The 27,008-nt window shown below is 43.5% G+C and overlaps 1 protein-coding gene across 1 annotated transcript in view; it reads left to right on the forward strand.

The window, feature by feature from the left end:
- Positions 1–27,008, forward strand: part of LOC134948364 (inositol-3-phosphate synthase 1-B) — a 42,290-nt gene that overhangs the window by 1,753 nt on the left and 13,529 nt on the right. The window contains exons 2-6 of the mRNA XM_063936297.1: positions 28–148; positions 12,939–13,100; positions 14,501–14,630; positions 16,984–17,177; positions 17,532–17,681. Coding sequence (XP_063792367.1) covers positions 35–148; positions 12,939–13,100; positions 14,501–14,630; positions 16,984–17,177; positions 17,532–17,681 — 750 coding nt within the window. The 5' untranslated portion in view covers positions 28–34. The remainder of the gene's footprint in view (positions 1–27; positions 149–12,938; positions 13,101–14,500; positions 14,631–16,983; positions 17,178–17,531; positions 17,682–27,008) is intronic.

Below are 27,008 nucleotides of genomic sequence, written 5' to 3' on the forward strand. Positions count from 1 at the left end.
TCTAAATGTTGTTGTTTTTCTACACAGTTTAAACATGGCAGAAATATTCAAGGTCGAATGCCCAAAAGTGCAATATTTAAAAGATGTTATAGAAGCGGAGTATGATTATGCTACTACACAAGTCTATGAAGAAAACGGCGTTACCATGGTAATGTAGCTATGACAGATTAATATAAAACAAAAAACATCTTCAACAAGCTTTTTTCTTTGATGGTCTGTGTGTAGTCCATTTAGTATTTATATTTGAGAATGCTGCAGATCTGAGACATGTCACTGGTCTGACAGACTACTTTGCATCATACTTGCCTACCTGACCCTCTCCATGAGGGAGAAAATGCTCTGTTCCTGGACTTTCCTGGTAATGTATGATTGCCATCACCTGTGGTGAGCTAGTTAATTGATAAGAAAGGTGTTTCACCACAGGTGATGGCAATCATACATTACCAGGAAAGTCCAGGAACAGAGCATTTTCTCCCTCATGGAGAGGGTCAGGTAGACAAGTATGCTTTGCATTAGGAGTTAGGATTTTTAGCGTACGTACAGACTACTCTTGCAACAGCCATAGGGGTCTATTTACTAAGCCTTTATCTCCAGCGACTTTATCTCCATCCCAGACTTAGTAAATAGACCCCTTAGTTTTCTGATTCACATGTATTTATTGATTTTGTGCAAAAACAACAATAACAAAAAATAATAATTAAGTACAAGCCAGAGCCAACACAGACATATAGGAGCAGCATCCCGACAGTAAGAAATAGAGATTTAATGATACAGGCATGAATAAAGTCATAGATAATTGACTATATCATGCATACCTCCCAACTTTCTATTCCCTCAAGGAGGGACTTCTCACGCAGCGCAGCCGTGCGGCGCTGAAAAAGGGATTTGGCCTGATGAAAAGGGGCCGTGGCCTCTCACGGGTGACACACTCACACGCTACGCCCCCAATTTTCATCACAGTGGGGGCGTGGCCAGCGCTCCGTGCGCTGCTGGCCATGCCCCCAGTCCCTCTGCCTCACTGGAATAGACGCTGTGCGCAGAGCAGCGAGTGATAGGGAGCCTCGAAACTGCCCCCCACACCGCGGGATTCTGCGGGGACAGACCCCAAAAAACGGGACTGTCACCAGTATTTTATTGGGTGTCGGGATTCCAGCGTTGGTGCAATTGAATTGCGATCGCATTGCCTGGCAACCCTACACATGCTGGGGGGCTCCCGGCATACAATTTTATTTGTGTGTTAATTTGACACATCTCCTTCCCATCTGTGACCCTAAACCCTACAAGAGAACCACTGGCCTAATTTGAGCTGTTTCCTACTGGTCCTATTATGATTAATTCCAGTTTACTTCTATATTAAACATTTTTGAAGAATCACCCCTGAAGAAGCCTCTTTGAGATGAAACGCATAGGGTTAAACACTAGAGGACTCATTCAGAGAAGCTGTGATTGGAAGAAATGTTTCCTCTCTAATAAGGGTGAAAACTAGGTCTACCAAAGCAATGTACTATATAACAAAATGTCTAAATGTACAGTATTTTATCTTTTTGATACTTTGTAAAAAAAATATTTTAATAAATTGTAATCGTTACAAGTTTAAAAAAAATCAAACCTGTATAAGTGTGTCATGGTACTATATGGACATTATATTGAAAAACATCTATTTGGACTTTTTATTAGGTAAAGTCTGATTCCTTTTCTAATAAGGAATTAGACTGTTGTATTTGGATTGTATTAAAAAACAATTTATTGAGGCTCCTCCTTATAAAACTTTCTTAAAACCATATATAAACCTTAGTCTCACTAACAGGGAGCATCATTACACACCATTGATGGCGTAGCATAAGGATATAACTGTTCTCGTGTGCATACAGCGGGTAAAATAAGTATTGAACACCAACATTTTTCTCAATAAATATATTTGTAATGAGGCTATTGTAATGAAATTTTCATTAAAAGTCAGCAACAACCCATGCAATCCACACATGCAAAGAAATCAAACCATATATGTCCATAAATTAAGTTATGTGTAATAATGTGAAATAACACAGGGGAAAAGTATTGAACACATGAAAACAGGGAGATGCAAAAAGGCATGGAAAGCTTACACCAGCTAAAATCTATTAGTAATTCGAAAGCAATCCTGCCCTTTGTCAGTGCAAATTAATATAAGCTGGGTCAGTCCCAACTCAATGAACTCATGGCCTGTAAAAAGATATCTCATTACCAAGGTTTCACACAAGAAACATCTCATAAGAGCAAAGCGCTCTCTCAAGACCTTTGCGACCTTATTGTTGCAAAAAAATACTGATGGCATTTGTTACAGAAGGATTTCTGAACTTCTGAATGTTCCAGTAAGCACTATTGGGGCCATAATCCGGAAGTTACAAGAACATCATTTCACCATAAACCAACCAGGACCAGGTGCTCCTCACAAGATATCTGACAGAGGAGTGAAAAGAATTGTCAGAAGAATTGTCCAAGAGCGAAGGACCACTTGTGGAGAGCTTTAGAAAGACCTGGAGTTAGCAGTTACAATTGTTTCAAAGAAAGCTATAAGTAATGCACTCAACCGCCGTGCCCTGTATGCATGCTCAACACGCAAGACTCCATTGCTGAAGAAAAAGCATGTTGAAGCTCGTTTAAAGTTTGCTGCACAACATTTGGACAAGCCTGTGAAATACTGGGAGAATATAGTCTGGTCAGATGAGACCAAAGTTGAGCTCTTTGGATGCCATAATATACACCATGTTTGGAGATAACAAATGGTACTGAACATAACCCTAAAAACACCATACCAACAGTGCAGTTTGGAGGTGGGAACATCATGGTGTGGGGCTGTTTTTCAGCATATGGTACTGGCATACTTCATGTCATTGAAGGAAAGATGAATGAAAAAATGTACCGAGACATTCTTGATAAAAATCTTCTGCCATCTACCAGGAAGCTGAAGATGAAACCAGGGTGGAAATTTTAGCAAGACAATGATTCCAAACACACAACCAAGGACACTCTCAATTTGTTTCACAGAAAGAAAATAAAGCTGCTAGAATGACCCAGCCAATCACCTGACTTGATCCAATTGAAAATCAATGGAAAGAACTAAAGATCAGAGTTCATAGAAGAGGCCCCACGGAACCTTCAAGAATCCCTAGGATTGATGTCAGCAGGGGGAGTCAGACGCTCTCCTGGTCGCCCCTCCCCCTGTTCATGACCAGCTTCCTCCGAGTCTCCCGCAATGAACTGTTTCCTCGCTTCCATCCCAGATGCAGGTGCACGAGGGGACCAGGTCGCAGCATAGGCGGCTGTGTGACCGGTGCGTCGGTGTTCAATGAGCGTCTGTGGTCACTATAAGTTCATGGAGTGGTAGTGCACACTAGTAGCGTCTGGATCTACTCAGCGTTCGCTAACGTATTGATCGATCCTGGAAGCGAGGTGAGTCTCCCTGTATCCCACTCTACTGAGTACGGGCTATACAGCACTAAAATCTTTACCTTTTGAGTACGAATAGTTAGATAAGTGCCTATTGCGTATGAGTCTGTCTACATTTACTGATGTTTCTTTCGCATTGCGTCTGAATACATTAGATCTGTTTACTTTAAACATGATCAGTAATATGTTCTCCTACATACTTAAAAATGTGTTTGTATTTGATGATGTGCTCATATTGCTAATGTATAACATGTGACTGACTGCGAGTGTGATTACTTACTTTACTATATGTTGTCAGTTGTTTTTTCTGATCCTCAATGCTGGTGCATGGGTAGGGTCAGATTGTATGTCACTTTAGAAGGTTTAAAGTGATTACAGTCACAAATTGTGTAGTACACTGTGAAAGTGCTGATTATTTATCATGTCTAAGAGCGGCAAAGGTGAGGAAGGTACACTCACAGCAACACCAACACTCATATCATGTTTGTCTTGCAAAACTGTATTATCCTCTCAGGATCTGGTTCAGGATGGTTTGTGTGCAAATTGTTTTAGTTTTCAGCAAAATACAAAGCAGATCCCTGTACAACGTCAGGTACAGACAGATGGATCCACCTTGGGCTATGTTTGCACAGACCTTGTCCAGCATAGCTGAACAGATAATTCCTACAGCTTGTGTACCAGGTATGGGTTACACTATTAACCCTTACATGCAGCTCCCTACCTGCGGTATATCATTTCCCCCAGCAGCTTCTCAAATGAAACAAGCTGATAAACAGATGGTAAGTAAATCTTCACCTTCACAGGCTACACATGAGGATTCATCAGAAGATGAAAGCTCAATTAATTCTACTTCAGCATACGAAGAGGAGGAAGAAGGTCTCAGCTCAGTGGATATAGCTGAGTTAATTAGAGCAATGAAAGCCATTCTATCCTTAGAGGATTCAGCAGAGCCTGCGTTGAAAACCAAGGCACCTGTGTTTAAACGTCACAAAACAGTTAAGATTGAGTTTCCAGGGTCAGATCAGCTTATGGAAATCATGGAAGAGACTTGGGCTACGCCCAATAAGAAATTTAGAATTCCAAAAAAATTTAATTCTAATTATCCTCTTCCAGCTGGGGATTGTTTAAAAAGAGAGTTGGCTCCTAAAGTAGATGCACATGTGATTCAATTAGTGTGAAAATCTATATTGCCTTTGCCTTCAACATCATTAAATTATGTCATGGATAGGTGAGTGGATGGTTTTCTAAAAAACATATTTTCCTGTCTGGGGCAGTCATAAGACCAGCCATGGCTTCAGCTTGGATGGCAAAGGCAGTGGCTGCCTGGGCTGATACATTGGAGGGGGATTTTTCAGTAGCTTCTAGAAAGCAGAAATCCCATATAGCTCATAAAAAAGGCTGCAATATTCTTGGAAGAAGCAGCATTAGATATGGGTACTATCGCCTCCAGGGCATAAGCTTTAACAATAGCTGCTCACAGAACAGTTTGGTTACATACGTGGAAAGCTGATTCAGAATCCAAGAAGGTTTTGGAATCTTTGCCTCTTTCTGGAAATATTATTTTTGGTAAAATAATTACAGATATTCTGGAGTCAGAAGCAGACTCCAAAAAGGTCAAGTTTCCTTCCACATACAACTATCGGGGTAATTCCAAGGTTGTTCGCTGCAGGATTTTAGATAGCAACTGGGCAAAACCATGTGCACTGCAGAGGGGGCAGATATAACATGTGCAGAGAGAGTTAGATTTGGGTGTGGTGTTTCAATCTGCAATCTAATTTGCAGTGTAAAAATAAAGCAGCCAGTATTTACCCTGCCCAGAAACAATATAACCCACCCAAATCTAACTCTTTCTGCACATGTTATATCTGCCTCCCCTGCAGTACACATGGTTTTGCCCAGTTGCTATCAAAAATCCTGCTGCGATCAACTTGGAATTACCCCCTATAAACCTAAAGTTCAGGGTTTTCGTCCCTTTCGGTCTCAAGGAAAAGTTAAGGGAAAAAGTGATTGCAAGCCCCAATACAACAAGTCTGGTAAGACTAAAAAACATTGGGCTAACAGAGGGCCAGCTTCCAAGTCAGAAGATAAGCCATCAGCCTGATGGTGCAAGCCTCCACCTAGGGGACCCCAGGGTCTGGGGCTGACTTCTTCAGTTTGCACAGATCTGGCAGCAGTCTACAACAGATGCCTGGGTGCAGGAAGCGGTATCTCTAGGTTATGCTTTTCCCTTCAAGAAGCATCCTCCTCAAAGGTTTTTCTGTACCGGCCCGTCTCGGGTAGAGACGAAGGCCAGGGCTTTGCAAGAAGCAGTTCACAAATTGTTTCAGTCAGGAGTAATTATTCCAGTTCCCCCTGCACAACGAGGACAGGGTTTTTACTCCAACCTATTTCTGGTTCAGAAGCCAAATGGGTCGTTTCGGCCCATTCTCAATCTCAAAATGCTGAAAAAATACATTTGGGTACCTCGGTTTCACATGGAAATGTTACGCTCCATAATCTTGGCCATGGAGCCAGGAGATTATATGGTATCCCTGGATATACAGGATGCTTACCTACATGTTCCTATAGTACTGTCCCATCAGTGTTATCTCAGGTTCGTTATCCTCCAACAGCATTTTCAGTTCCAGGCTCTACCCTTTGGGTTGGCCACAGCCCCCAGAGTATTTACCAAGATTATGGTGGTTATGGCAGCTTATCTCCGCCAGCAGGGGATAAGAATTTTTCCATACCTAGACGATCTTTTGATCCTCGCACAGTCACAGGAATTGCTCTTATGTCATCTGCAACAGACAATAACGTGTCTACAGAGACACGGGTGGCTCATAAATTGCGCAAAATCGTCTCTAGTTCCATCACAACAGATGACTCACTTGGGGGCTCTACTGGATTCAGGTCTGCAGAGAGTAATTTTACCTCGGAACAAGATATCCAAGGAACAGTCAAGGATTCAGAACTTGCTACACAGTCAAACGGTATCCATTCATGCAGCAATGCGAGTGATGGGTTTGATGGTGTCAACATTCGACATGGTGGAGTATGCACAATTCCACTCAAGACTTCTGCAGCGTCTGATTATTGCCAAATGGAATGGATTACATCAGATGATAAAGAAACAGACTATGGTACTTTCGGTAAAAGTAAGAAGGTCATTAGCCTGGTGGCTACAGATATCCCATCTAGATAAGGGGAGACCTTTTTGGATATCAGATTGGGAGATTCTGACAACAGATGCCAGTCTTCAAGGCTGGGGAGCAGTGTCCGGCAGATTGTGGTTCCAGGGGCAATGGACCAAAGAAGAAAGTTGCCTGCCAATAAATGTGTTGGAACTTCGGACCATATACATAGTACTGATTCAGGCAAAATATATTCTTCAAGGAAAACCAGTCCAGATCCGCTCTGACAATACAACGGCAGTACCGTATCTCAACCATCAGGGAGGAACTCGCAACCAAAAAGCAATGAAGGAGGTAAGTCACATACTGAAGTGGGCAGAACATCATCATCCAGCCTTGTCCGCAGTGTTAATTCCGGGAGTCCTAAACTGGAAAGCACTCAGTCGACACACCATTCAAGCAAGCAAATGGGTTCTACACCCGGAGGTATTCCAGACTCTGGTAGACAAATCGGGGTCGCCAGAGATAGATCTCATGGCGTCCCGTCTGAACAACAAAGTGCCCACATATGGGTCAAGAACAAAGGATCCCAGAGCAATCTTTGTGGACGCCTTGTCGGTGAGATGGGACTTACATCTGGCTTATGTGTTTCCTCCGATCACCCTATTTCCCAGGGTGGTGAGAAAAATAAAGCAAGGAAGGGGTGCCGTGATACTAATAGCTACGGCTTGGCCCAGAAGGCATTGGTATACAGAACTGCTGAGAATGTCGATGGATGCTCCATTTATGCTCCCTCAACGTCCAGACCTACTGACGCAGGGTCCTTGTTATCACAGACATCTGGATCGACTGTCTTTGACGGCGTGGCTCTTGAAACTTCTATCCTGAAGTCAAGAGGATTCTCACAACAGGTAATTCAAACAATGCTCAGAGCAAAGAAACCTTCCTCAGCTCGTATTTATCACAGAATATGGCAAGCCTATAATCAATGGTGCCGTGAGAGAAAGGTGGACCCTACATCTTTCAGTGTTTCCAGGGTCTTAGCATTCCTTCAGGCAGGAATGGACAAAGGTTTGAAGGTGGCTTCCTTGAAAGTGCAAGTATCTGCATTGACTGTACGGTTCCAAAAGAAAATTGCCAATTTACAGGATATGCGTACTATTTTTTTAGGGAATGCTGCGCTTTCAACCTCCATTTGTTCCGCCTACAGTGCCATGGGACTTATGTTTAGTCCTGAAAGCCCTTCAAATTGCCCCATTTGAACCACTTAATAAAGTGGAGCTTAAATGGTTGACGGCTAAAGTGCTCTTTCTACTGACTATGGCATCAGCTAGAAGAGTATCATATATAGGGACGCTGTCATGTCATCCCCCATTTCTGATTTTTTATTCAGATAGAGCAGTTCTCAGAACTAGATCTGGGTATCTTCCTAAGGTGGTGTCTAAATTCCACCTTAATGAAGAAATTGTAGTCTCTGCTTTTCAGGTACCAGGACTTTCTGCGGGAGATGCATTAAGGATCTACGTGGCTCATACCAGTGCCATCAGAAAGACAGATTCTTTCTTCATTCTTTAAGGATTTCACAAGAGAAGATGGCCTGCTAGTAAACAGATGCTAGCAAGATGGCTTCGATTGACTATTTCAGAAGCATATTCTCAAGCTGATCTCCCTGTTCCAGCTAATGTCTCTGCTGACTCTACTCGTAAAGTAGGTCCTTCATGGGCCGCACAGCGTGGTGCTTCAGCAGAACAGATATGTAAGGCAGCTACATGGTCTTCCATTAACACATTCATTAGACATTATGCCTTGGATACCTTTGCCTCTCATGATGCTGAATTCGGGCGAAGGGTTCTCCTGTCCAATCGGGAGCGTCCCCACCACTAAATTGGTTTGGGAAATCCCATTGTTATCCTGTGGATAACTTGTAGTAGACGCTGCCAGAGAAATATACGTTATGGTAAGAACTTACCGTTGATAATGGTATTTCTCCTAAGTCCACAGGATCCACAGGGATTCCACCCTGACGCACCTGATTTGAGGATCCTTCTACTCACTTACCTCTTCCTTCTTGTACAGAAGGGTGTGCATGTGTGTTCTTCTTGCCTGATTAGGGCTCTACATGATGCTCCTACCTTGTGCTTTGTAATACAACTGATTTGCCTGAGCCAGTGGGCGGGCCATTGCATCCTGGGAGGCCAGAAAGCTTTGATCGTTTGGTGCCAATCCGCTGATGCTCCATCATATCTCTATGTTATCCTGTGGACTTAGGAGAAATACCGTTATCAGTGGTAAATTCTTACCATAACGTGTGGGTGTGTGTGTATATATGTATGTATATATACACAGGTGTGCTCATAAGTTTACACACCCTAGCAGAATTTGTGATTTTCTGGCCATTTGTCAGATCCTCAGATCCGGTAACCGTGTTTGCACGTGGGATGGTGAGGGTATAAAAGAGTGAGTGTGTTTTGTATTTTTTATCCTGGTGAAGGGTTTTACAATAAACTCAAAACGTTGATGAATATACCTGTACTCTAACTATATTTATTTCTGAGTGCCCCCTCACCCGTATGCTGTATCTGGACTCTGCTATGTGAGTACCTATGGAGGGCACAAGCAAGCACCTATGGCTTCATCGGTGTGCTGCCCGTATGTATGTATGTATGTATGTATGTATGTATGTATGTGTATATATATATATATATATATATATATATTAGAGAAACCATGAAAAAGCAGTAAAATCACCTCAAAATCTTATTTCTTTTTAAATTATTTTGCTTATCTATTTTAATTTAGAGAAACAAAAGAATGAGTTTTTTTAGACTTGTATAAAAGTTTGATATTATATTTAACTTTGGTCTATGAGAGCACTATACTTTAAGTTCTTAGGATGTGAAATACTTAGACTTTTTAGCTCTAGATAAAGTTTCTTACGGTATCATTAAATTTGTCGATTTATATTTAATCAGGATATCTTATTTTCCCCATCAATTGTAAATTGAGTATAAATATGCCTAAGGTCAACTATTCTAAAAGGGCTACTCCTTTTTTATTATCTTGCATTATAACTAGACCTTGGCAGTCACTCAACTCCTGCTGTATCAACAAATGTGGCATCTAATTATAGTTCTGATTACAGATGTAGCCACACCCATTGCTGCTGCTGCACCATACAGGTATCCTAGTCGCGTCTTAAAATAATGCAGGTTGGCGAAGAAAGTCGTGATAAGTCACAAGGAGACACAGCATACAATACAAAGCTTCACCACTGGGTGGCGATTGTCCCACTAAAAATAAAAACTACGGTAGGCGGAGTACAAAATCACTGGAATGGCAGGCACCCAGTGACAACATGCCTTACAACTGAATGTTCCCCTGGTGCATTGTATAAAATGATCTCTACATTAATAAGAAATGTGAACACAGAAAAAGATTTGCTCAGCATCTCCAACACAAACAAAGAAAAGCACAGTTCAGAGTTCTACAGAGCTCTCTAAAAGTAAAGAGTTGGGACACACAGCTAAAAAAGAATTACAATGAGTGCCATCACTATGTCACTGAAGGTTTCAGTCACCTGCCTCTCTTGGCATAGTGGTATTTGCCGATGGTTACCATGCCCGTGAACGAGGGTGTGATTTTCACAAAGGACACGCTTGTATTGTATATCTGTGTAAAAAGTAGCATCCAGCTTTTTTTCCATTATCCCAAAACATGTTCTGTCATATATCGTACAGACTCAGACATGCACACAGATACGTATACAGTCAAAATAAGGAAAAAACTGTGCATGCTACTTTTTACACAGATATACAATACAAGTGTGGCTTTTCAAATTATGAGAGTCTTATCTCACTGAGTTTACTGTACTTCTTCCCGGGCCTCCCCATTGCTTTAATAGGCAACCTTTAGGTAAGTTATAAAACGGCATAATAGGGAAAACACAGGAACTGGAGCACAGTACAGTACAATGGAGGAGAGGGGGTCAGTAATGACTTTACAGATGGGGGATGGAACACAATAAGGAGCATTCAAATATATGTATGTGTGTAAGGGGTGGTGCGATGCCTGTTGCCATGCAGGTGTAGACTGGCTTCTTACCTGGCATCGCACCCTCTCACCTTCATGCCACAAGATGAACCAACGGTCCTGGTAAACCAACTGGACACGGACACGACCATCTAGGAGGAAGAGGATGATGTGAGTGCCGCCCCTCCTGACTGCGGACTGAAACGCCCACCGGACTAAGATGTTTTCCGCAATAGTGATTTTGGGCTTAGGTGAAGGTCATCCTTGGCACTCTTGGCCTCAGAGACCGAATTTCACCTATTGGTGCACTCCCTCAGTTCGGAGACCGCCGGTCACCATACCGACGCTGGGATCCCGGTGTTTAGTTTGCCGGCGGGAGAGCGCAACGAAGCCCCTTGCGGGCTCCCTGCACTCGACACACAGCGGGCTTGGTCGCTCGCTGCACTTGCCACAGATTCTATTGCCACTCCTATGGGTGTTGTGGACACCCACGAGTGGGAATAGTCCCTGTCAGTCGGCAACTTTTTCCCAGAGTTGGAACAGTTGGGAGGTATGGACAAAGCAGCAGGTGCTAAAAACAGGTCAGCCCCAGCTGCACCCCTGTATCAGAGACACCTGGTCCCTGGTATATACCAATTTTGGAAAGACTTTCCCCACATGCCTAAGGCTCATGCAAATATCCCCACTTGGTAGATCACAAAGTCAAAATATTTGGGCACCCCTTGTCTAGCACTTTCCGAACTACCTTTGTACCATCTCAGTTACTCACTGGACTTGAATTGCTTACATTTGACTAAAGGCTGGAAAAATTTAGGTTTTCTGAAAGTTTGTGAAAAGAAAATACCTTTTTGTTTCTATTAATCATTAATACATTCAATGCATATCACATAATATAAATAGGTTTATGACTAAACTTTGTAGTATGGATTTTTGTGCAAAAATCTGTTAAGGGATCTTACCATTACATATGTTTAAGTGACATTACAGTGTCATTTAGTACATGTGACCGACAGGAATGTGTACATTCTGGTTTGCAGCTTCAGACTTGCCTTACTGTAAGCCGAGCGTTATATAATATATGCACAGCACTTTATACAAACGAAAAGTTGTTGAATAATGTAAGACGCTTACAGATATTAGGTAACTGTTTATCTATGGTTTTTATTAGCTGACATGACTTGTGAAGGTTCTATGGTTTAAGTGTTTAATGTTTAAACTAAGATTAGTTTCTTATATGATCTCTGCCCTCATTCTGTAGATAGAGCATTTTTCTGTATACTAAATCTTGCATAACGTTGCAGTAAAGGATAGGCATCTGTTTGGTAACACTCCTAAAATGTGACCTTGGATGAAATCCTCTCCATTCTCTGTGTGTGCTCAAAGCCCTATTGCTATAACGGTTCTGATTGTAGGGTTACAAATAAAAGGCTGTTAATCCCCGTTTCAGAAGCGATGATAGACTAGCAGATGCACATAGCTAAATAAAATTTAAAGAATCATTTATTTGTAACCTAAATCAAAGTACAGTATGATATATAACCGTTAAACACTGGGGTGATACTTTAGGGTGTTTACCATAAACACAGGTTTTGTACTAGGGGGGTCATTCCGAGTTGATCGCTAGCTGCCGTTGTTCGCAGAGCAGCAATCAGGCTAACAATCGGCATTTCTGCGCATGCGTATACACCGCAATGCACACGCGCGGCGTACGGGTACAAAGGCCTTTGTGGTTTTGCGCAGGTTCTAGCGATGTTTTCATTCGCACTGGCGGCTGCAAGAAGATTGACAGGAAAGTGGCGTTACTGGGTGTCAACTGTGCGTTTCCAGGGAGTTCTTAGAAAAATGCAGGTGTGCCAGGGAAAACACAGGCGTGGCTGGGCGGGTGTGTGACGTCAAAAGCCAACTCTCCAACGTTAGAATCAACGCACAGGAAGAGTAAGTCCAGGTCTGGTCTTGTTTTGCACAAAATGTTTTTGCAGGCGCTCTGCTGCACAGGTGTTCGCACTTCTGCAAAGCGAAAATACACTCCCTGGTGGGTGTTGACAATGCATTTGCACGGCTGCTAAAAACTGCTAGCGAGCGATTTTTCTCATACATTCTAGGATGTAGTACAATCCTGTGTGTCTATCTATCTATCTATCTATCTATCTATCTATCTATCTATCGATCTCTATATAAAATTTAAAAAATGTTCCCAAGCACTTCATCATTTTGTTTAGGACTACTCCCATTTTTTCCCCTTTTATATCAATCTTGTGATGTTTGCAGATTAATTTGTATAATAAATATGGGCCTCTCCAGTAGAATACATAGTATATGCATGTTTCCCAGCAGCCCACTCAGAAATGTATGCTGACTTGTCCATAGGTCAAACCATGTTCCACCAAGTTCACTTTCCGGACAGAGAGAAAAGTACCCAAAGTTGGAGTCATGTTGGTCGGCTGGGGTGGAAACAATGGAACCACAGTCACCGCAGCAGTTTTGGCCAATCAAATGGGTCTTTCATGGATGACTAAGACAGGAAAGAAGGTAAACTGAATCATAGAGTCTTATCCATGACTTGTACAATCAATCTAGTAATGGTCACTGATATAATTAGTTGAGGACCATGTTATTCATGCATTTTAACTTTTTTACATGTTGAATTTATTCCAAAATTAAGAGGCTAATTTCAGGTTTGTTTTGAATACAGCATATACTGCAGATACCAAATTGGGGGGGGGGGGGGGAGTTTACTGTTTAAGGCTACAATAAACTATTTGCATTTCTTTAGTTTTACTAATGTATGTCCATTTGGGTGTGGATCATTAGATTGACAGTGTCTGGGTCGACGATGTTTAGGTCGACCTGTATAGGTCAACAGTCAGTAGGTCGACAGGGTTTCTAGGTCAACATGTTCTAGGTCGACCGGTCAATAGATCGACGTGAGTTTTTCATGTTTTTTTGGTGTTGTTTTCTCCGTACAGTGGGGGTAATTCCGAGTTGATCGTAGCTGTGCTAAATTTAGCACCGCTACGGTCATTCACACTAACATGCGGGGGGGACGCCTAGCACAGAGCTAGTCCGCCCCCGCATGTCAGTGTCGCCCCCCCGTCCCCTCCGCAGAAGTGCAAAAGCATCACACAGCGGCGATGCCTTAGCACTTCAAGAGCAGCTCCCGACCTGCGCAGCTTTAGCGTGCTGGCCGGGAGCTACTCATCGCTCCCCGGCTCGCAGCGGCACACGTCACGCAGCCGCCCTCCCAATGGACCGGCCACACCTGCGTTGGCCGGACCGCGCCCCCCTAAACGGCGGCCTAATGTCGCCATCCAGCCCCCTCCCGTCCAGCGACTGCCTCTGCCTCAGAGGCAATTGCGAGGCAACAATGGCTGCCATGCGCCGTCGCAGTTCCGACCCGATCGCTGCGCTGCGACAAACTTCAGCGAGCGATCGGGTCGGAATGACCCCCAGTGACTGGGAAGCCCAATTACAGATTACCGTTCCAATCGTACTACACGTGGATCGTTAAGTATGAAAAAGTTCAAAAACAGAAAAAAGTGAAAAACTCATGTCGTCCTTTTGACCTGTCGACCTAGAACATGTCGACCTAGAAACCCTGTCGACCTTGAAAACATATCGACCTAGTGACTGTCGACCTAAAGTTGTCGACCTAAACATTGTCGACCTAGACACTGTCGATCTTCAGACCGGATCCCGTCCATTTGCGTATGTGTGTGTGTGTGTGTGGCATAGAGCATAGTAGCTCTAAGACTCCTGTCACTGCAATCACTTTTCCCTGGCATTCCTTTAGTATCTGTACTGGTGATAAGATTATCAGGGTTCCAGGGAAAGTGTATCTCCTTCTGCACTGGGTGATTGCGTTCACCACAATCTGCTGAACATTGCCTGGATACTGTGTTACCTTTTAACTATGATTTTTCTAATTCCAGGTGGCAAATTATTACGGGTCATTGTTTCAGTCTTCCACAGTGTGTCTAGGTAGTGGACCTAGTGGAGATGTACATATACCTTTTCGGAACCTCCTTCCTATGGTACACCCTAATGATATTGTCTTTGACGGTAAGAATTATTATTTATTCTTTATTTTGATGGTGCCATAAGGGTCTTGCAGTGCCCTTCAAAGTAAATGCACAGAAATAGTATGAACAAAACAATAAAACAGTAACTTACAATACAATATCTAGCAGCGCATGGACAAGGTATATAACCATTTCTGCAGCAGCAGTCATAAATCCCAAATGAGTAGCAGGGCGGTCAACCCCAAAGGTTATAGGCAGCGGGGAGGAGATGACGGTGTAAGTGAGAAAAGGAACACATGAGGGAAGAGGGCCCTGCTCGTGAGAGCTTACAATCTAAATTCCTGATATATCCCATAACCAATCTCTTAAAACATTTCATTATAAGTGGGGTGAGTGCCATAGGTAGAGAACTGTTCAGACCTATGATCTTATTTTTGATATCTCCTTTTTGTATTCTTGTGAGAAAGGAGTTAAAATTTGTGGTTTGGTGGACAATTCATAACTAATGATATAATGCACAGGTTCTCAAACTCAGTCCTCAGGACCCCACACGGTCCATGTTTTGCAGGTTACCTGTAGATTTTTAGAATGTGACAGTTGGTGATACACAGTGCAGCTGCTGGGTGACATGGAAAACCTGAACCGTGTGGGGTCCTGAGGACCGAGTTTGAGAACCCCTTATATAGTGGGAAAAGACTTACCCAAACTCAGTCACTGCTATATACTATTTTACAGCACTGATTGAAAATAACTTCTGAAATAGAAAATTAACAATGGGGGAAATTTAATTGGAACAACACATAATGTTCGGCTGTGCACATAGCGGATAATTACGTACAGAAAATCTTACTCATCTCTATGGGGTGCAAGTGAAAACAAGCACAGTTTTCCTGCCGGGATAACCCATGTAGTGTTAGAGCGCAGGGTTCTGATGGAACGGTTAATTAAATGTTGAAATTTATCATCTTCTTATGCTGATCATGTGACTGACTAAAATCAAAGACAGCCTTTGTTATGTCCGTCATACTGGTATAACACTGCCTGGTATAAAATGGTCAGTTATTAGCTGTACCATATCTGCAGATAGGACATTGTGGTTAGCTAATTTACTTAAGTGTTATTTGAAAATATTAGATGGATATATCTTTACTCTAGATTGACAGATAGCAATGACCTAATGCTGGCAGATTGAGCTTGATTACCTCAGTAGGTTGATCATCTAACTAGGATACCCTATAGAAGCCTATGACCCCTCCCAGCATCCCCCGCGGCCGCCGCATCACTCTGCACATGCGGAGACGGATGCCAGGGACCTGGCGGCCATAGCAATGGGCAGCTCTTATATGCAATACTAATCACATATGTTAGTACATATTTATTAACAGTTTGTGATTAGCATCTGCGTGATGTGTGACGGGATGTACCGCAAGAGGTTGGTACATCCCGTGCCCTTAGTGATGTCACTGAGATTTGGTACTGTATGTCACTGTGGGGTCTATTCATGAAGCAGTGAAAAGACTGGAGAAGTGAGCCGGTGGAGAAGTTGCCCATGGCAACCAATTAGCTGCTCCGTACAATTGTATAGTATGTAAATTATAAATGTTACTTCAATGCTGATTGGTCGACATGGGCAACTTCTCCACTGGTTCACTTCTCCACACTTTTCACTGCTTCATGAATAGACCCTTGTATCTCTTAAGTTAGATCTGCAAATACAGATAATAACTATCTCTGTGTATGGTAAGCATAATGTAACTATAATGTTATAAGAATATAACGATAGATTTTTCCTGTAGATTGATAAATTAACGGATAGCGGTGATCAAACTCGGTCCTCGGGGGCCCACACAGTGCATGTTTTGCAGGTCTCCTCACAGAATCACAAGTGAAATAATTAGCTCCACCTGTGGACCTTTTAAAATGTGTCTGTGAGTAATTAATACACCTGTGCACCTGCTGGGTTACCTGCAAAACATGCACTGTGTGGGCCCCTGAGGACCGAGTTTGAGAACCCCTGAATTAACGGATAGCGGTGATCAAATGCAGGCAAGTTGAAATCTAGAACTGTCAGTTATTAGCTGTATCTGCAGATCTGAGATATCATTGTGCACTGGATCTTAAGTTATATTTTACTTAAATGTTTTCCAGTTGTAGGTACAAAAAGTAGACTTTTTCTGTGGCAAGCTTTTATATAGTTATGTATATGATATATATGAATAAAATTTAAAAAAGGTTCTAGGAAACTATGATGTCACCTTGCGGCCAAGAAAACAATTGTTCTAATATGTGTGTGAATTTTGGACTTGCTAGTGCCAGAGCATCACATATCTCTAAATTGTAAATTGTGAAATGTGTTCATATGCATTAATTATAATTTGACTTAATGTGCTTAGGTTGGGATATTTCCTCTTTGAACCTGGCGGATGCCATGAGAAGGGCAGAGGTTCTAGACTGGCAGCTCCAAGAACAGCTAAGACCTTTCATGGAGAAGATGCAGCCTAGGCCTTCCATCTACATTCCTGAATTCATTGCAGCCAATCAGGAGGACAGAGCGGACCATGTCATCCATGGTACTAAAGATGAACAGGTACAGAAGACCCACAGATACAGTATGACAGGCCTGGCCAACCTGTGGCTCTCCAGATGTTGTGAAACTACACATCCCAGCATGCCCTGCCACAGTTTTAGCCTTTCCTAATAGCAAAACTGTGGCAAAGCATGATGGGACTTGTAGTTTTACAACAGCTGGAGAGCCACAGTTTGGCCAGGCCTGCAGTATGATATAGTTACAGAGCATGGGCGATCATAAAACGTACCTAATGTCTGAGTTGTACTGATTAAAGAAAAACGCCAGACGAAATCCCACCGCCCTATAATATCATTTTGAAATAAAGTGATTTTATTTTTTTATCTTGACTTGAATGGCTCTTCCTCTTTCCAGGTTCAGAAAATCCGTGAAGATATTCAGGATTTTAAGAGAACCAGTGGAGTTGACAAAGTTATTCTGTTGTGGACCGCAAACACAGAACGATTCTGTGATGTGATCCCAGGGATTAATGATACTGCCGATAACTTGCTAAAATCTATTAAGGTGAGTGTTACTGTGAATCTCAATGTCCCACATAGTCTGATACAGCCCAAACTGTATAGCTCTTGTTGAAGCTGTAACATACAGACGTGTCCTCGTGTTGTGTGAGAATCTTCTAGCATTGGGCATCTTTTTTTGTCAAAAATGCATCTTAGTCACAACACAATGTGACTAGGACGCACAAGGAGACTGTGCTGATTAATCTGATATATGACACTTGCATGTATGTGTGCTACTTAGTCTCTGAATCTGATATGAAGTTCTATAATGTAGCAGCCACAGCTTTTTTCCCATTCAAGGTCTGTTCTGCTCCGTATACACTCAGTTGCACAATTTATACTGTACAAGTGTCATATGTCAGATCAATCAGCACAGTCTCCTCGTGCTTGGTAGTCGCATTGCGTTGCAAGGAAGACGCATTGTCGGCCCAAAAAGACGTACAACGCAGAGTTGCACAGGACCTGGAGGCTCACTCACACAGCCATCTCGCGATACATGTCGTATTCCAGCTGGATGTATGAGGAGTTGAGGACGCATCTGTATGTCTGTGTGAGACTCTTCTAGCTTGCTGACAAATTATAAATCATTAGTAGCTGCTATATGATATGACGTTTTTTATACTCGTATATTTGTGCCTATGTAGGAAAATAGATTCCAAACTCATCTTTATAGAAAAAGATAACTGTAGTTTGTATTTAATGTTTCTTTCATTTTGTATATGTATTTAATTGTATTTTACGTGGTAAAAATAAACTTCACATTTATTATTGACGCTGGACACAATTTTATCTTATATGTATGACACTACTTGTGTGCAAAATGGGTAATATGACTTTAGTACTTAACAATAATACTGTTAAACATTTCTACATGACTATTACTCCTGGTTTGAGCCTTACATACATGCTACTGGTTTATCCCGGTGTAATGCTAGTGCGTAGGCTACTGGTTTATCCCGGTGTAATGCTAGTGTGTAGGCTACTGGTTTCTCCTGGTGTAATGCTAGTGCGTAGGCTACTGGTTTCTCCCGGTGTATTGCTGGTGCGTAGGCTACTGGTTTCTCCCGGTGTATTGCTAGTGCGTAGGCTACTGGTTTCTCCCAGTGTAATGCTAGTGCGTAGGCTACTGGTTTATCCCGGTGTAATGCTAGTGCGTAGGCTACTGGTTTCTCCCGGTGTATTGCTAGTGCGTAGGCTACTGGTTTCTCCCGGTGTATTGCTAGTGCGTAGGCTACTGGTTTCTCCCGGTGTATTGCTAGTGCGTAGGCTACTGGTTTCTCCCGGTGTAATGCTAGTGTGTAGGCTACTGGTTTCTCCCGGTGTAATGCTAGTGCGTAGGCTACAGGTTTCTCCTGGTGTAATGCTAGTGCGTAGGCTACTGGTGTCTCCTGGTGTAATGCTAGTGCGTAGGCTACTGGTTTATCCCGGTGTAATGCTAGTGTGTAGGCTACTGGTTTCTCCTGGTGTAATGCTAGTGCGTAGGCTACTGGTTTCTCCCGGTGTATTGCTAGTGCGTAGGCTACTGGTTTCTCCCGGTGTATTGCTAGTGCGTAGGCTACTGGTTTCTCCCGGTGTAATGCTAGTGTGTAAGCTACTGGTTTCTCCCGGTGTAATGCTAGTGCGTAGGCTACTGGTTTCTCCCGGTGTAATGCTAGTGCATAGGCTACTGGTGTCTCCTGGTGTAATGCTAGTGCGTAGGCTACTGGTGTCTCCTGGTGTAATGCTAGTGTGTAGGCTGCTGGTTTCTCCCGGTGTAATGCTAGTGTGTAGGCTACAGGTTTCTCCCGGTGTAATGCTAGTGCGTAGGCTACTGGTTTCTCCCGGTGTAATGCTAGTGCATAGGCTACTGGTGTCTCCTGGTGTAATGCTAGTGCGTAGGCTACAGGTTTCTCCCGGTGTAATGCTAGTGCGTAGGCTACTGGTGTCTCCTGGTGTAATGCTAGTGCGTAGGCTACTGGTTTCTCCTGGTGTAATGCTGGTGCGTAGGCTACAGGTTTCTCCCGGTGTAATGCTAGTGCGTAGGCTACAGGTTTCTCCCGGTGTAATGCTAGTGCGTAGGCTACTGGTGTCTCCTGGTGTAATGCTAGTGCGTAGGCTACTGGTTTCTCCCGGTGTAATGCTAGTGCGTAGGCTACAGGTTTCTCCCGGTGTAATGCTAGTGCGTAGGCTACTGGTTTCTCCTGGTGTAATGCTAGTGCGTAGGCTACTGGTTTCTCCCGGTGTAATGCTAGTGCGTAGGCTACTGGTTTCTCCCGGTGTAATGCTAGTGCGTAGGCTACAGGTTTCTCCCGGTGTAATGCTAGTGCGTAGGCTACTGGTGTCTCCTGGTGTAATGCTAGTGCGTAGGCTACTGGTTTCTCCCGGTGTAATGCTAGTGCGTAGGCTACTGGTTTCTCCCGGTGTAATGCTAGTGTGTAGGCTACTGGTTTCTCCCAGTGTAATGCTAGTGCATAGGCTACTGGTTTGGCCCAATATAATGCTATTGCATAGGCTACTGGTTTGGCCCAATGTAATGCTAGTGTGTAGGCTATTGGTTTGGCCCATATAATGCTAGTGCATAGGCTAGTGGTTTGGGCCAATGTAATGCTAGTGCGTAGGCTACTGGTTTGACCCAATGTAATGCTAGTGCGTAGGCTACTGGTTTGGTCCATATAATGTTAGGTCATAGGCTACTGGTTTAGCCCAATGTAATGCTAGGTCATAGGCTACTGGTTTGGCCCAATGTAATGCTAGTGCATAGGCTAATGGTTTGGCCCATATAATGCTAGTCATCTTATTAGCCTCCTTTGCTGCACTCCTACTTTTGGTACTGCTGCTTAATTTATCTATGTGAACCCCTAAGTCTTTTTCCAGTACAGAACCCCCTAGTATTACCCCATTTAGTATGTAGGTGTAATTTTTGGTCTTGCACCCACAGTGCATTACCTTACACTTGTCTGTGTTGAATCTCATTCTCTATTTTGCTGCCCATGCTTCCAGTTTAGTTAAGTCGTTCTGAAGAGACTCCGCATTCCCCTCCGTATTTATAACCTTAAACAATTTGGTATCGTCTGCAAAAATTGACACCATGCTCTCTAGACCTACTGTTAGGTCGTTGATGAAAATGTTGAAAATGCTAGTGCATAGGCTACTGGTTTGTCTCATATTATGCTAGTGCGTAGGCTACTGGTTTGGCCCAATGTAATGCTAGGTCATAGGCTACTGGATTGGCCCAATGTAATGCTAGTGCATAGGCTACTGGATTGGCCCAATGTAATGCTAGTGCATAGGCTACTGGTTTGGCCCAATGTAATGCTAGTGCATAGGCTACTGGTTTGGCCCAATGTAATACTAGTGCGTAGGCTACTGGTTTGGCCCAATGTAATGCTAGTGCGTAGGCTACTGGATTGGCCCAATGTAATGCTAGGTCATAGGCTACTGGATTGGCCCAATGTAATGCTAGTGCATAGGCTACTGGTTTGGCCCAATGTAATACTAATGCGTAGGCTACTGGTTTGGCCCAATGTAATACTAGTGCGTAGGCTACTGGTTTGGCCCAATGTAATACTAGTGCGTAGGCTACTGGTTTGGCCCAGTGTAATACTAGTGCGTAGGCTACTGGATTGGCCCAATGTAATGCTAGTGCGTAGGCTACTGGTTTGGCCCAATGTAATACTAGTGCGTAGGATACTGGTTTGGCCCAATGTAATACTAGTGCGTAGGATACTGGTTTGGCCCAATGTAATACTAGTGCGTAGGCTACTGGTTTGGCCCAATGTAATACTAGTGCGTAGGCTACTGGTTTGGCCCAATGTAATACTAGTGCGTAGGCTACTGGTTTGGCCCAATGTAATACTAGTGCGTAGGCTACTGGTTTGGCCCAATGTAATACTAGTGCGTAGGCTACTGGTTTGGCCCAATGTAATACTAGTGCGTAGGCTACTGGATTGGCCCAATGTAATGTTAGTGCGTAGGCTACTGGTTTGGCCCAATGTAATGCTAGTGCATAGGCCACTGGTTTGGCCCAATGTAATACTAGTGCGTAGGCTACTGGTTTGGCCCAATGTAATGCTAGTGCGTATGCTACTGGTTTGGCCCAATGTAATGCTAGTGCATAGGCCACTGGTTTGGCCCAATGTAATACTAGTGCGTAGGCTACTGGTTTGGCCCAATGTAATGCTAGTGCGTATGCTACTGGTTTGGCCCAATGTAATACTAGGTCATAGGCTACTGGATTGGCCCAATGTAATGCTAGTGCATAGCTACTGGTTTGGCCCAATGTAATACTAGTGCGTAGGCTACTGGTTTGGCCCAATGTAATGCTAGTGTGTAGGCTGCTGGTTTGGCCCAATGTAATGCTAGGTCATAGGCTGCTGGATTGGCCCAATGTAATGCTAGTGCATAGCTACTAGTTTGGCCCAATGTAATACTAGTGCGTAGGATACTGGTTTGGCCCAATGTAATGCTAGTGCGTAGGCTACTGGTTTGGCCCAATGTAATGCTAGTGTGTAGGCTGCTGGTTTGGCCCAATGTAATGCTAGGTCATAGGCTGCTGGATTGGCCCAATGTAATGCTAGTGCATAGCTGCTGGATTGGCCCAATGTAATGCTAGTGCATAGCTACTAGTTTGGCCCAATGTAATACTAGTGCGTAGGATACTGGTTTGGCCCAATGTAATGCTAGTGCATAGCTACTGGTTTGGCTCATATAAGGCTAGTTCATAGGCTAGTAGTTTGTCCCAATGTAATGCTAGTGTGTAGGCTACTGGTTTGGCACATATAATGCTAATGCGTAGGCTACTGGTTTGGCCCAATGTAATGCTGGTGCTTATGCCACTATTGTAGAGCTGGATACAATTTGAGATGTGACAGGTTCCGCTGACTTGCATAATATGTTTTTGTCGTGGTTTTTTTTTTTTTTTTTTTTTTATATAAGATGCGTACATATCCCCATTGTATAAATTGCTAGATTTATTGTTGGGGACGAAAAAGTGTAGTAATTTTTTGTTGTTTGAAGAAAAAACAAAACAGAGGAGTAACCTTTGTCTAATATACTATATGATATAAAGCTTTCATTGCCAAATTGTTTCCATTCAAAGTCTGCCCAGGGAGGAAAATGATATAATTTAGCGTGTTGTACATGACCCGTAACTCTGATTGTTGCAAGAGTAGTGCGTGTTTGGTGGTGGGATACGTGAGGAGTTTAGTTCCTCCCAATCTGCTTTGTTGTTTCCAGTAATTGGATTGGTTGGTTCAGAGAGATGACACCATGGTACACGTGTCACAGCAGTCTCTCTACCAAGGATCAGGGTTCATCATTACTTCTGCTCTCAGCACAGACCTATGGACTGCCAACAGGACTCCTTTTCGTTGACTCATCCAAACGGCTATGGATTATTATTTTTTTTTGTATAATACATTATTGTGTAATACTTGTAATGCCCTATTCTGCCTTAGAGAGATGAGTATGTAGGTACAAACTGCAGTTTAAATCAATATACTTCTGTCTACTTATGTAATTTCTTTCTCTACATATCCACACTACAACACTGTTGTAATGCATAATTCACTCTAAGGGGTATATTCAATTGCAGTTGAAAGCTGCCGTCTGTCGGAAAGACGGAAGTTTTCGACTTTTTTAGGTCAGAAGGGGTTCCGACCTATTCAATACACCCCAGAATTTTCTGACAAGTCGGGAATTCCGACTTGTTGGAATGCACGTGGATCGGCGGAATAGCCGCCGATCCGGTGCTTCTGTCGGAAACGGGGCCAAATCAGACGGGTTTTGGCCCCGTTTCCAACCATCTCAATCCGACTTTAAAAAAAAAGTCGGATTGAGATGAGGGAGCTGAGAGGAGGAGACGGGGGGAAACGGCGGGGAGACGGAGGAGAGCAGCGGCTACAGCAGCGTAGCAGGAAGGATGGGGCACTGCCGCCGCTCACAACAGCGTCCACCCGGCTCCAGCAAGCGAGGTCCCGCATGCTGGAGCCGGGTGGACGCTGCCGTGAGGTCTGGTGGCGGTGCCCCATATCCTCCTGCTACGCTGTGCTGTAGCGCTGCGCTCCCCCGTCTCCTCCTCCTCAGCTCCCTCATCTCAATCCGACTTTGTTTTAAGTCGGATTGAGATGGTCAGGAACATGGTTCATTGAATAGCCCTTGCCGTATCCATTCCGACAAATGCATGTCGGAATGGATCCGACTTTTTTTTTTTTTTTTTTTTTCAATTCAATATTTTTTATTGATTTTACATTTGTATTTTAAACAATAAAACAAAACCACAAATCGGCTAAACAAAAAAGAAAAGAAAAAGATAAGAAAGAGGGAAATAGAAAGAGCAAAACAATGTGCTAAGCAAGGGAATGCGCAGATTCCCAATTCACATCATTACTACATTACAGTCATAGCAAATAAGACGTGCAGGGTTATCTCTCGAATATACCATCGTGAGTCAGAAGAAATGACACATCAAATTGACTTAATCAGATATCATTCAAATACTTCCAGACAGCTGATCCGCCACTTGTATATAATTATACATCACTAACGTCAAGTATAGGCAAGTATATGGCCGGTCGCGGGCCCCAGGGGTGATACACGAAAGGGACAGTCGCATAGCTAATATAGATCCTTCTCACATAACTCCACCCACATTCCACGAAGCGTGGCTCATCCTCCCCTCACACTCCTGTATTAGACACAGACTGGAAAGTGTCAGTCATTATGGCTCGTCGAGTTAGGAGAGCTGAGCCATCTGCCCCAAATGTCATAGTACTTCTTCCCCGCCTTCCTGGCCATGTATACATACTTCTCGTGGGCGGCTGTTGTATTAACAAGCGAGACCCAAGATTGTACAGTAGGAGCATCCTTAGCCAGCCATAATCGAGCAACACACACCTTGGCAAGAGCACATAGATTGATCAAGTATCGTTTGCTAGGAGCATCCAGGGCGTCTTCCTACAAGGCTGCCAACACACACACCACCGGGGTACACACTACCGACGGAATCCCAGTCGACACTATGATTTTGATAATACCAGACCAGAATATTACCATCTCAGGGCAAAGCCAGATAATATGCCAAAAATCAGCCCCCAAATCACCACATTTTGGACATCTGGCCGAGTGGGTACCGCCTATGCGGGCTAATCGCACCGGCGTCATATACACTCTGTGCACAATAAACAATTGGATTTGCTGATATCTAGAGGTAGTGGTAGCTAATCGTGGAGAGCATAAAGCTCCTTCCCAGATCTCGTCTGAAATTGGTCCCAGGTCAGATTCCCATTTATTTCTAAGAGAAGACAACGGGTCAGAGTAGTGGGACTGAAGCATATTCGTGTATATATTGGAAACCAAATGGCCGCCTTCCAGAGTTTGCAAAAGTGATTTAATTGGGGAGTCTAGAATCATCGGAGGGGTGTTAGAAAATTGTGCATTAATCGCATGTCTCAGCTGCAAATACCGATAGAAATATGGAGATGGCACATTGAATTCCTGTTGGAGCTGCTGGAAAGATTTTAGTATATCGCCATTATACAAATGCCCCAGAGATGTTACCCCCCACTTCCCCCATACCACCCTGGTTTGGAGCGAGGCCAATTCTGGGAAACCAAGGACATTGTCCAATGGAGTATCCGGGTCTATACCCTGGCCCTTCAGAATAGCATGTACTTGCTTCCATATAAGAGTGGCCTGTTTTATTATAGGGACCTTAGATAGTTTAATATTCCCACAGAGTAGCAGTTGCAACGGCGTGCCATCAGGATAATCCTGCAAGAGCATTTGCGAGTGCACAGTGAGACTGTCGGAGTTAGTCACCCATTCCCAAATGTGCGCTAATTGTGCAGCGTAGTAGTAAAATTTTAAAATAGGGAGGGCCAAGCCCCCTGCCGATCTAGGTCTAGACAAGGTGTCAAGCTTCAAACGTGCTCTTCTGCTGGCCCAGATCAAGGAAGACAGCAAGCTATCAATTTGTCTGAATACCTTTAAGCCTATATATATATGGGCGACTGCTGAAGAACATAGAGGAGCTTAGGCAGATACACCATTTTCACCAGATTGACCCTACCAGTGATGGTCAGAGGCAAATTCCCCCAAACCTTGACTTTTGAACGGAGATAGACAATCTGCGGTGTAATATTAAGAGAGACATAAGTACAAGAATCATTCGACACCCATATCCCCAGATACTTGAAGGAGTCTACCCACTTAAGCGGGATATGAATCAGTGGGGAAACCGGTATTGGACCCCTAAGTGGAGCAATAGTCGATTTCTCCCAGTTTATAGTAAGCCCGGAGAAACGTCCATAAGTATTTATCATATCCAAGATTATAGGCATAGAGGAGACATAATCATCAATAAATAGCAAGAGATCATCCGCATACAATGCTATTCTATCTTCTTTTGCGCCCACCTTAAGACCCAAAATATCTTTACTGGCTCTAACCAGACATGCTAATGGCTCAATAGCTACGGCAAACAGGATGGGGGACAGAGGGCAGCCCTGCCTCGTTCCCCTGGACAGGGGGAAGGAATGTGACACGTATCCATTAACTGAGACCCTGGCCATGGGCAGTGAGTAAAGTAGTTTAACATAATTAATAAAATTAGGGCCCATGCCAGATCTACTCATGGTCTCCCACAGGAAGGCCCACTCCACCGAATCGAAGGCCTTTGCGGCATCCAGAGAAGCTACAACAGAAGAGCAGGCCTCCCCATGAGAAACCTGAAAATGAGCAAACAAGCGTCTTAAATTAACAGCGGTGGATTTACCAGGCATAAAGCCTGTTTGGTCCGGATGAATAATTTGGGTTATAACCTGATTAAGTCTGGAAGACAGAACCTTAGCTAGGAGTTTAACATCTGTGGACAGCAGAGAGATAGGACGATACGATTCAACTCTCCGGGGGTCCTTGTCCGGTTTGGGAATCACTATAATTAATGCCTCCGCCATAGATGAGGGAAGCGCATTTTGCGCAAGTATAGTATTAAATAAATTAAGCAGCTGAGGGGTGAAAAATTTAGCGTGTTTCTTATACAGTTCGGATGGAATACCATCTAGGCCACAGGCCTTACCATCTGGAGATGCGGTGATTGCTGCCTCTATCTCTTCCACCAATATAGGAGCATCAAGAAGAGCTCTAGCCTCACTAGTAATACAGGGCAACTGGATTTGATCTAAATAATTACACAACTCTAGCGGGGAACATGTGAGTTTGGAGCCATAAAGTGCCTGATAATAAGACACAAATTCCATAACAATTTGGGGGGTGCGATCCAACACTATCCCAGCCGTATTCACAATCTCCACCACCGTACGAGAGGAGCGGTCCCCTCTGGCAAGAGTAGCCA

This window comes from Pseudophryne corroboree, chromosome 8 (assembly GCF_028390025.1).
Source record: "Pseudophryne corroboree isolate aPseCor3 chromosome 8, aPseCor3.hap2, whole genome shotgun sequence".
NCBI lineage: Eukaryota > Metazoa > Chordata > Amphibia > Anura > Myobatrachidae > Pseudophryne > Pseudophryne corroboree.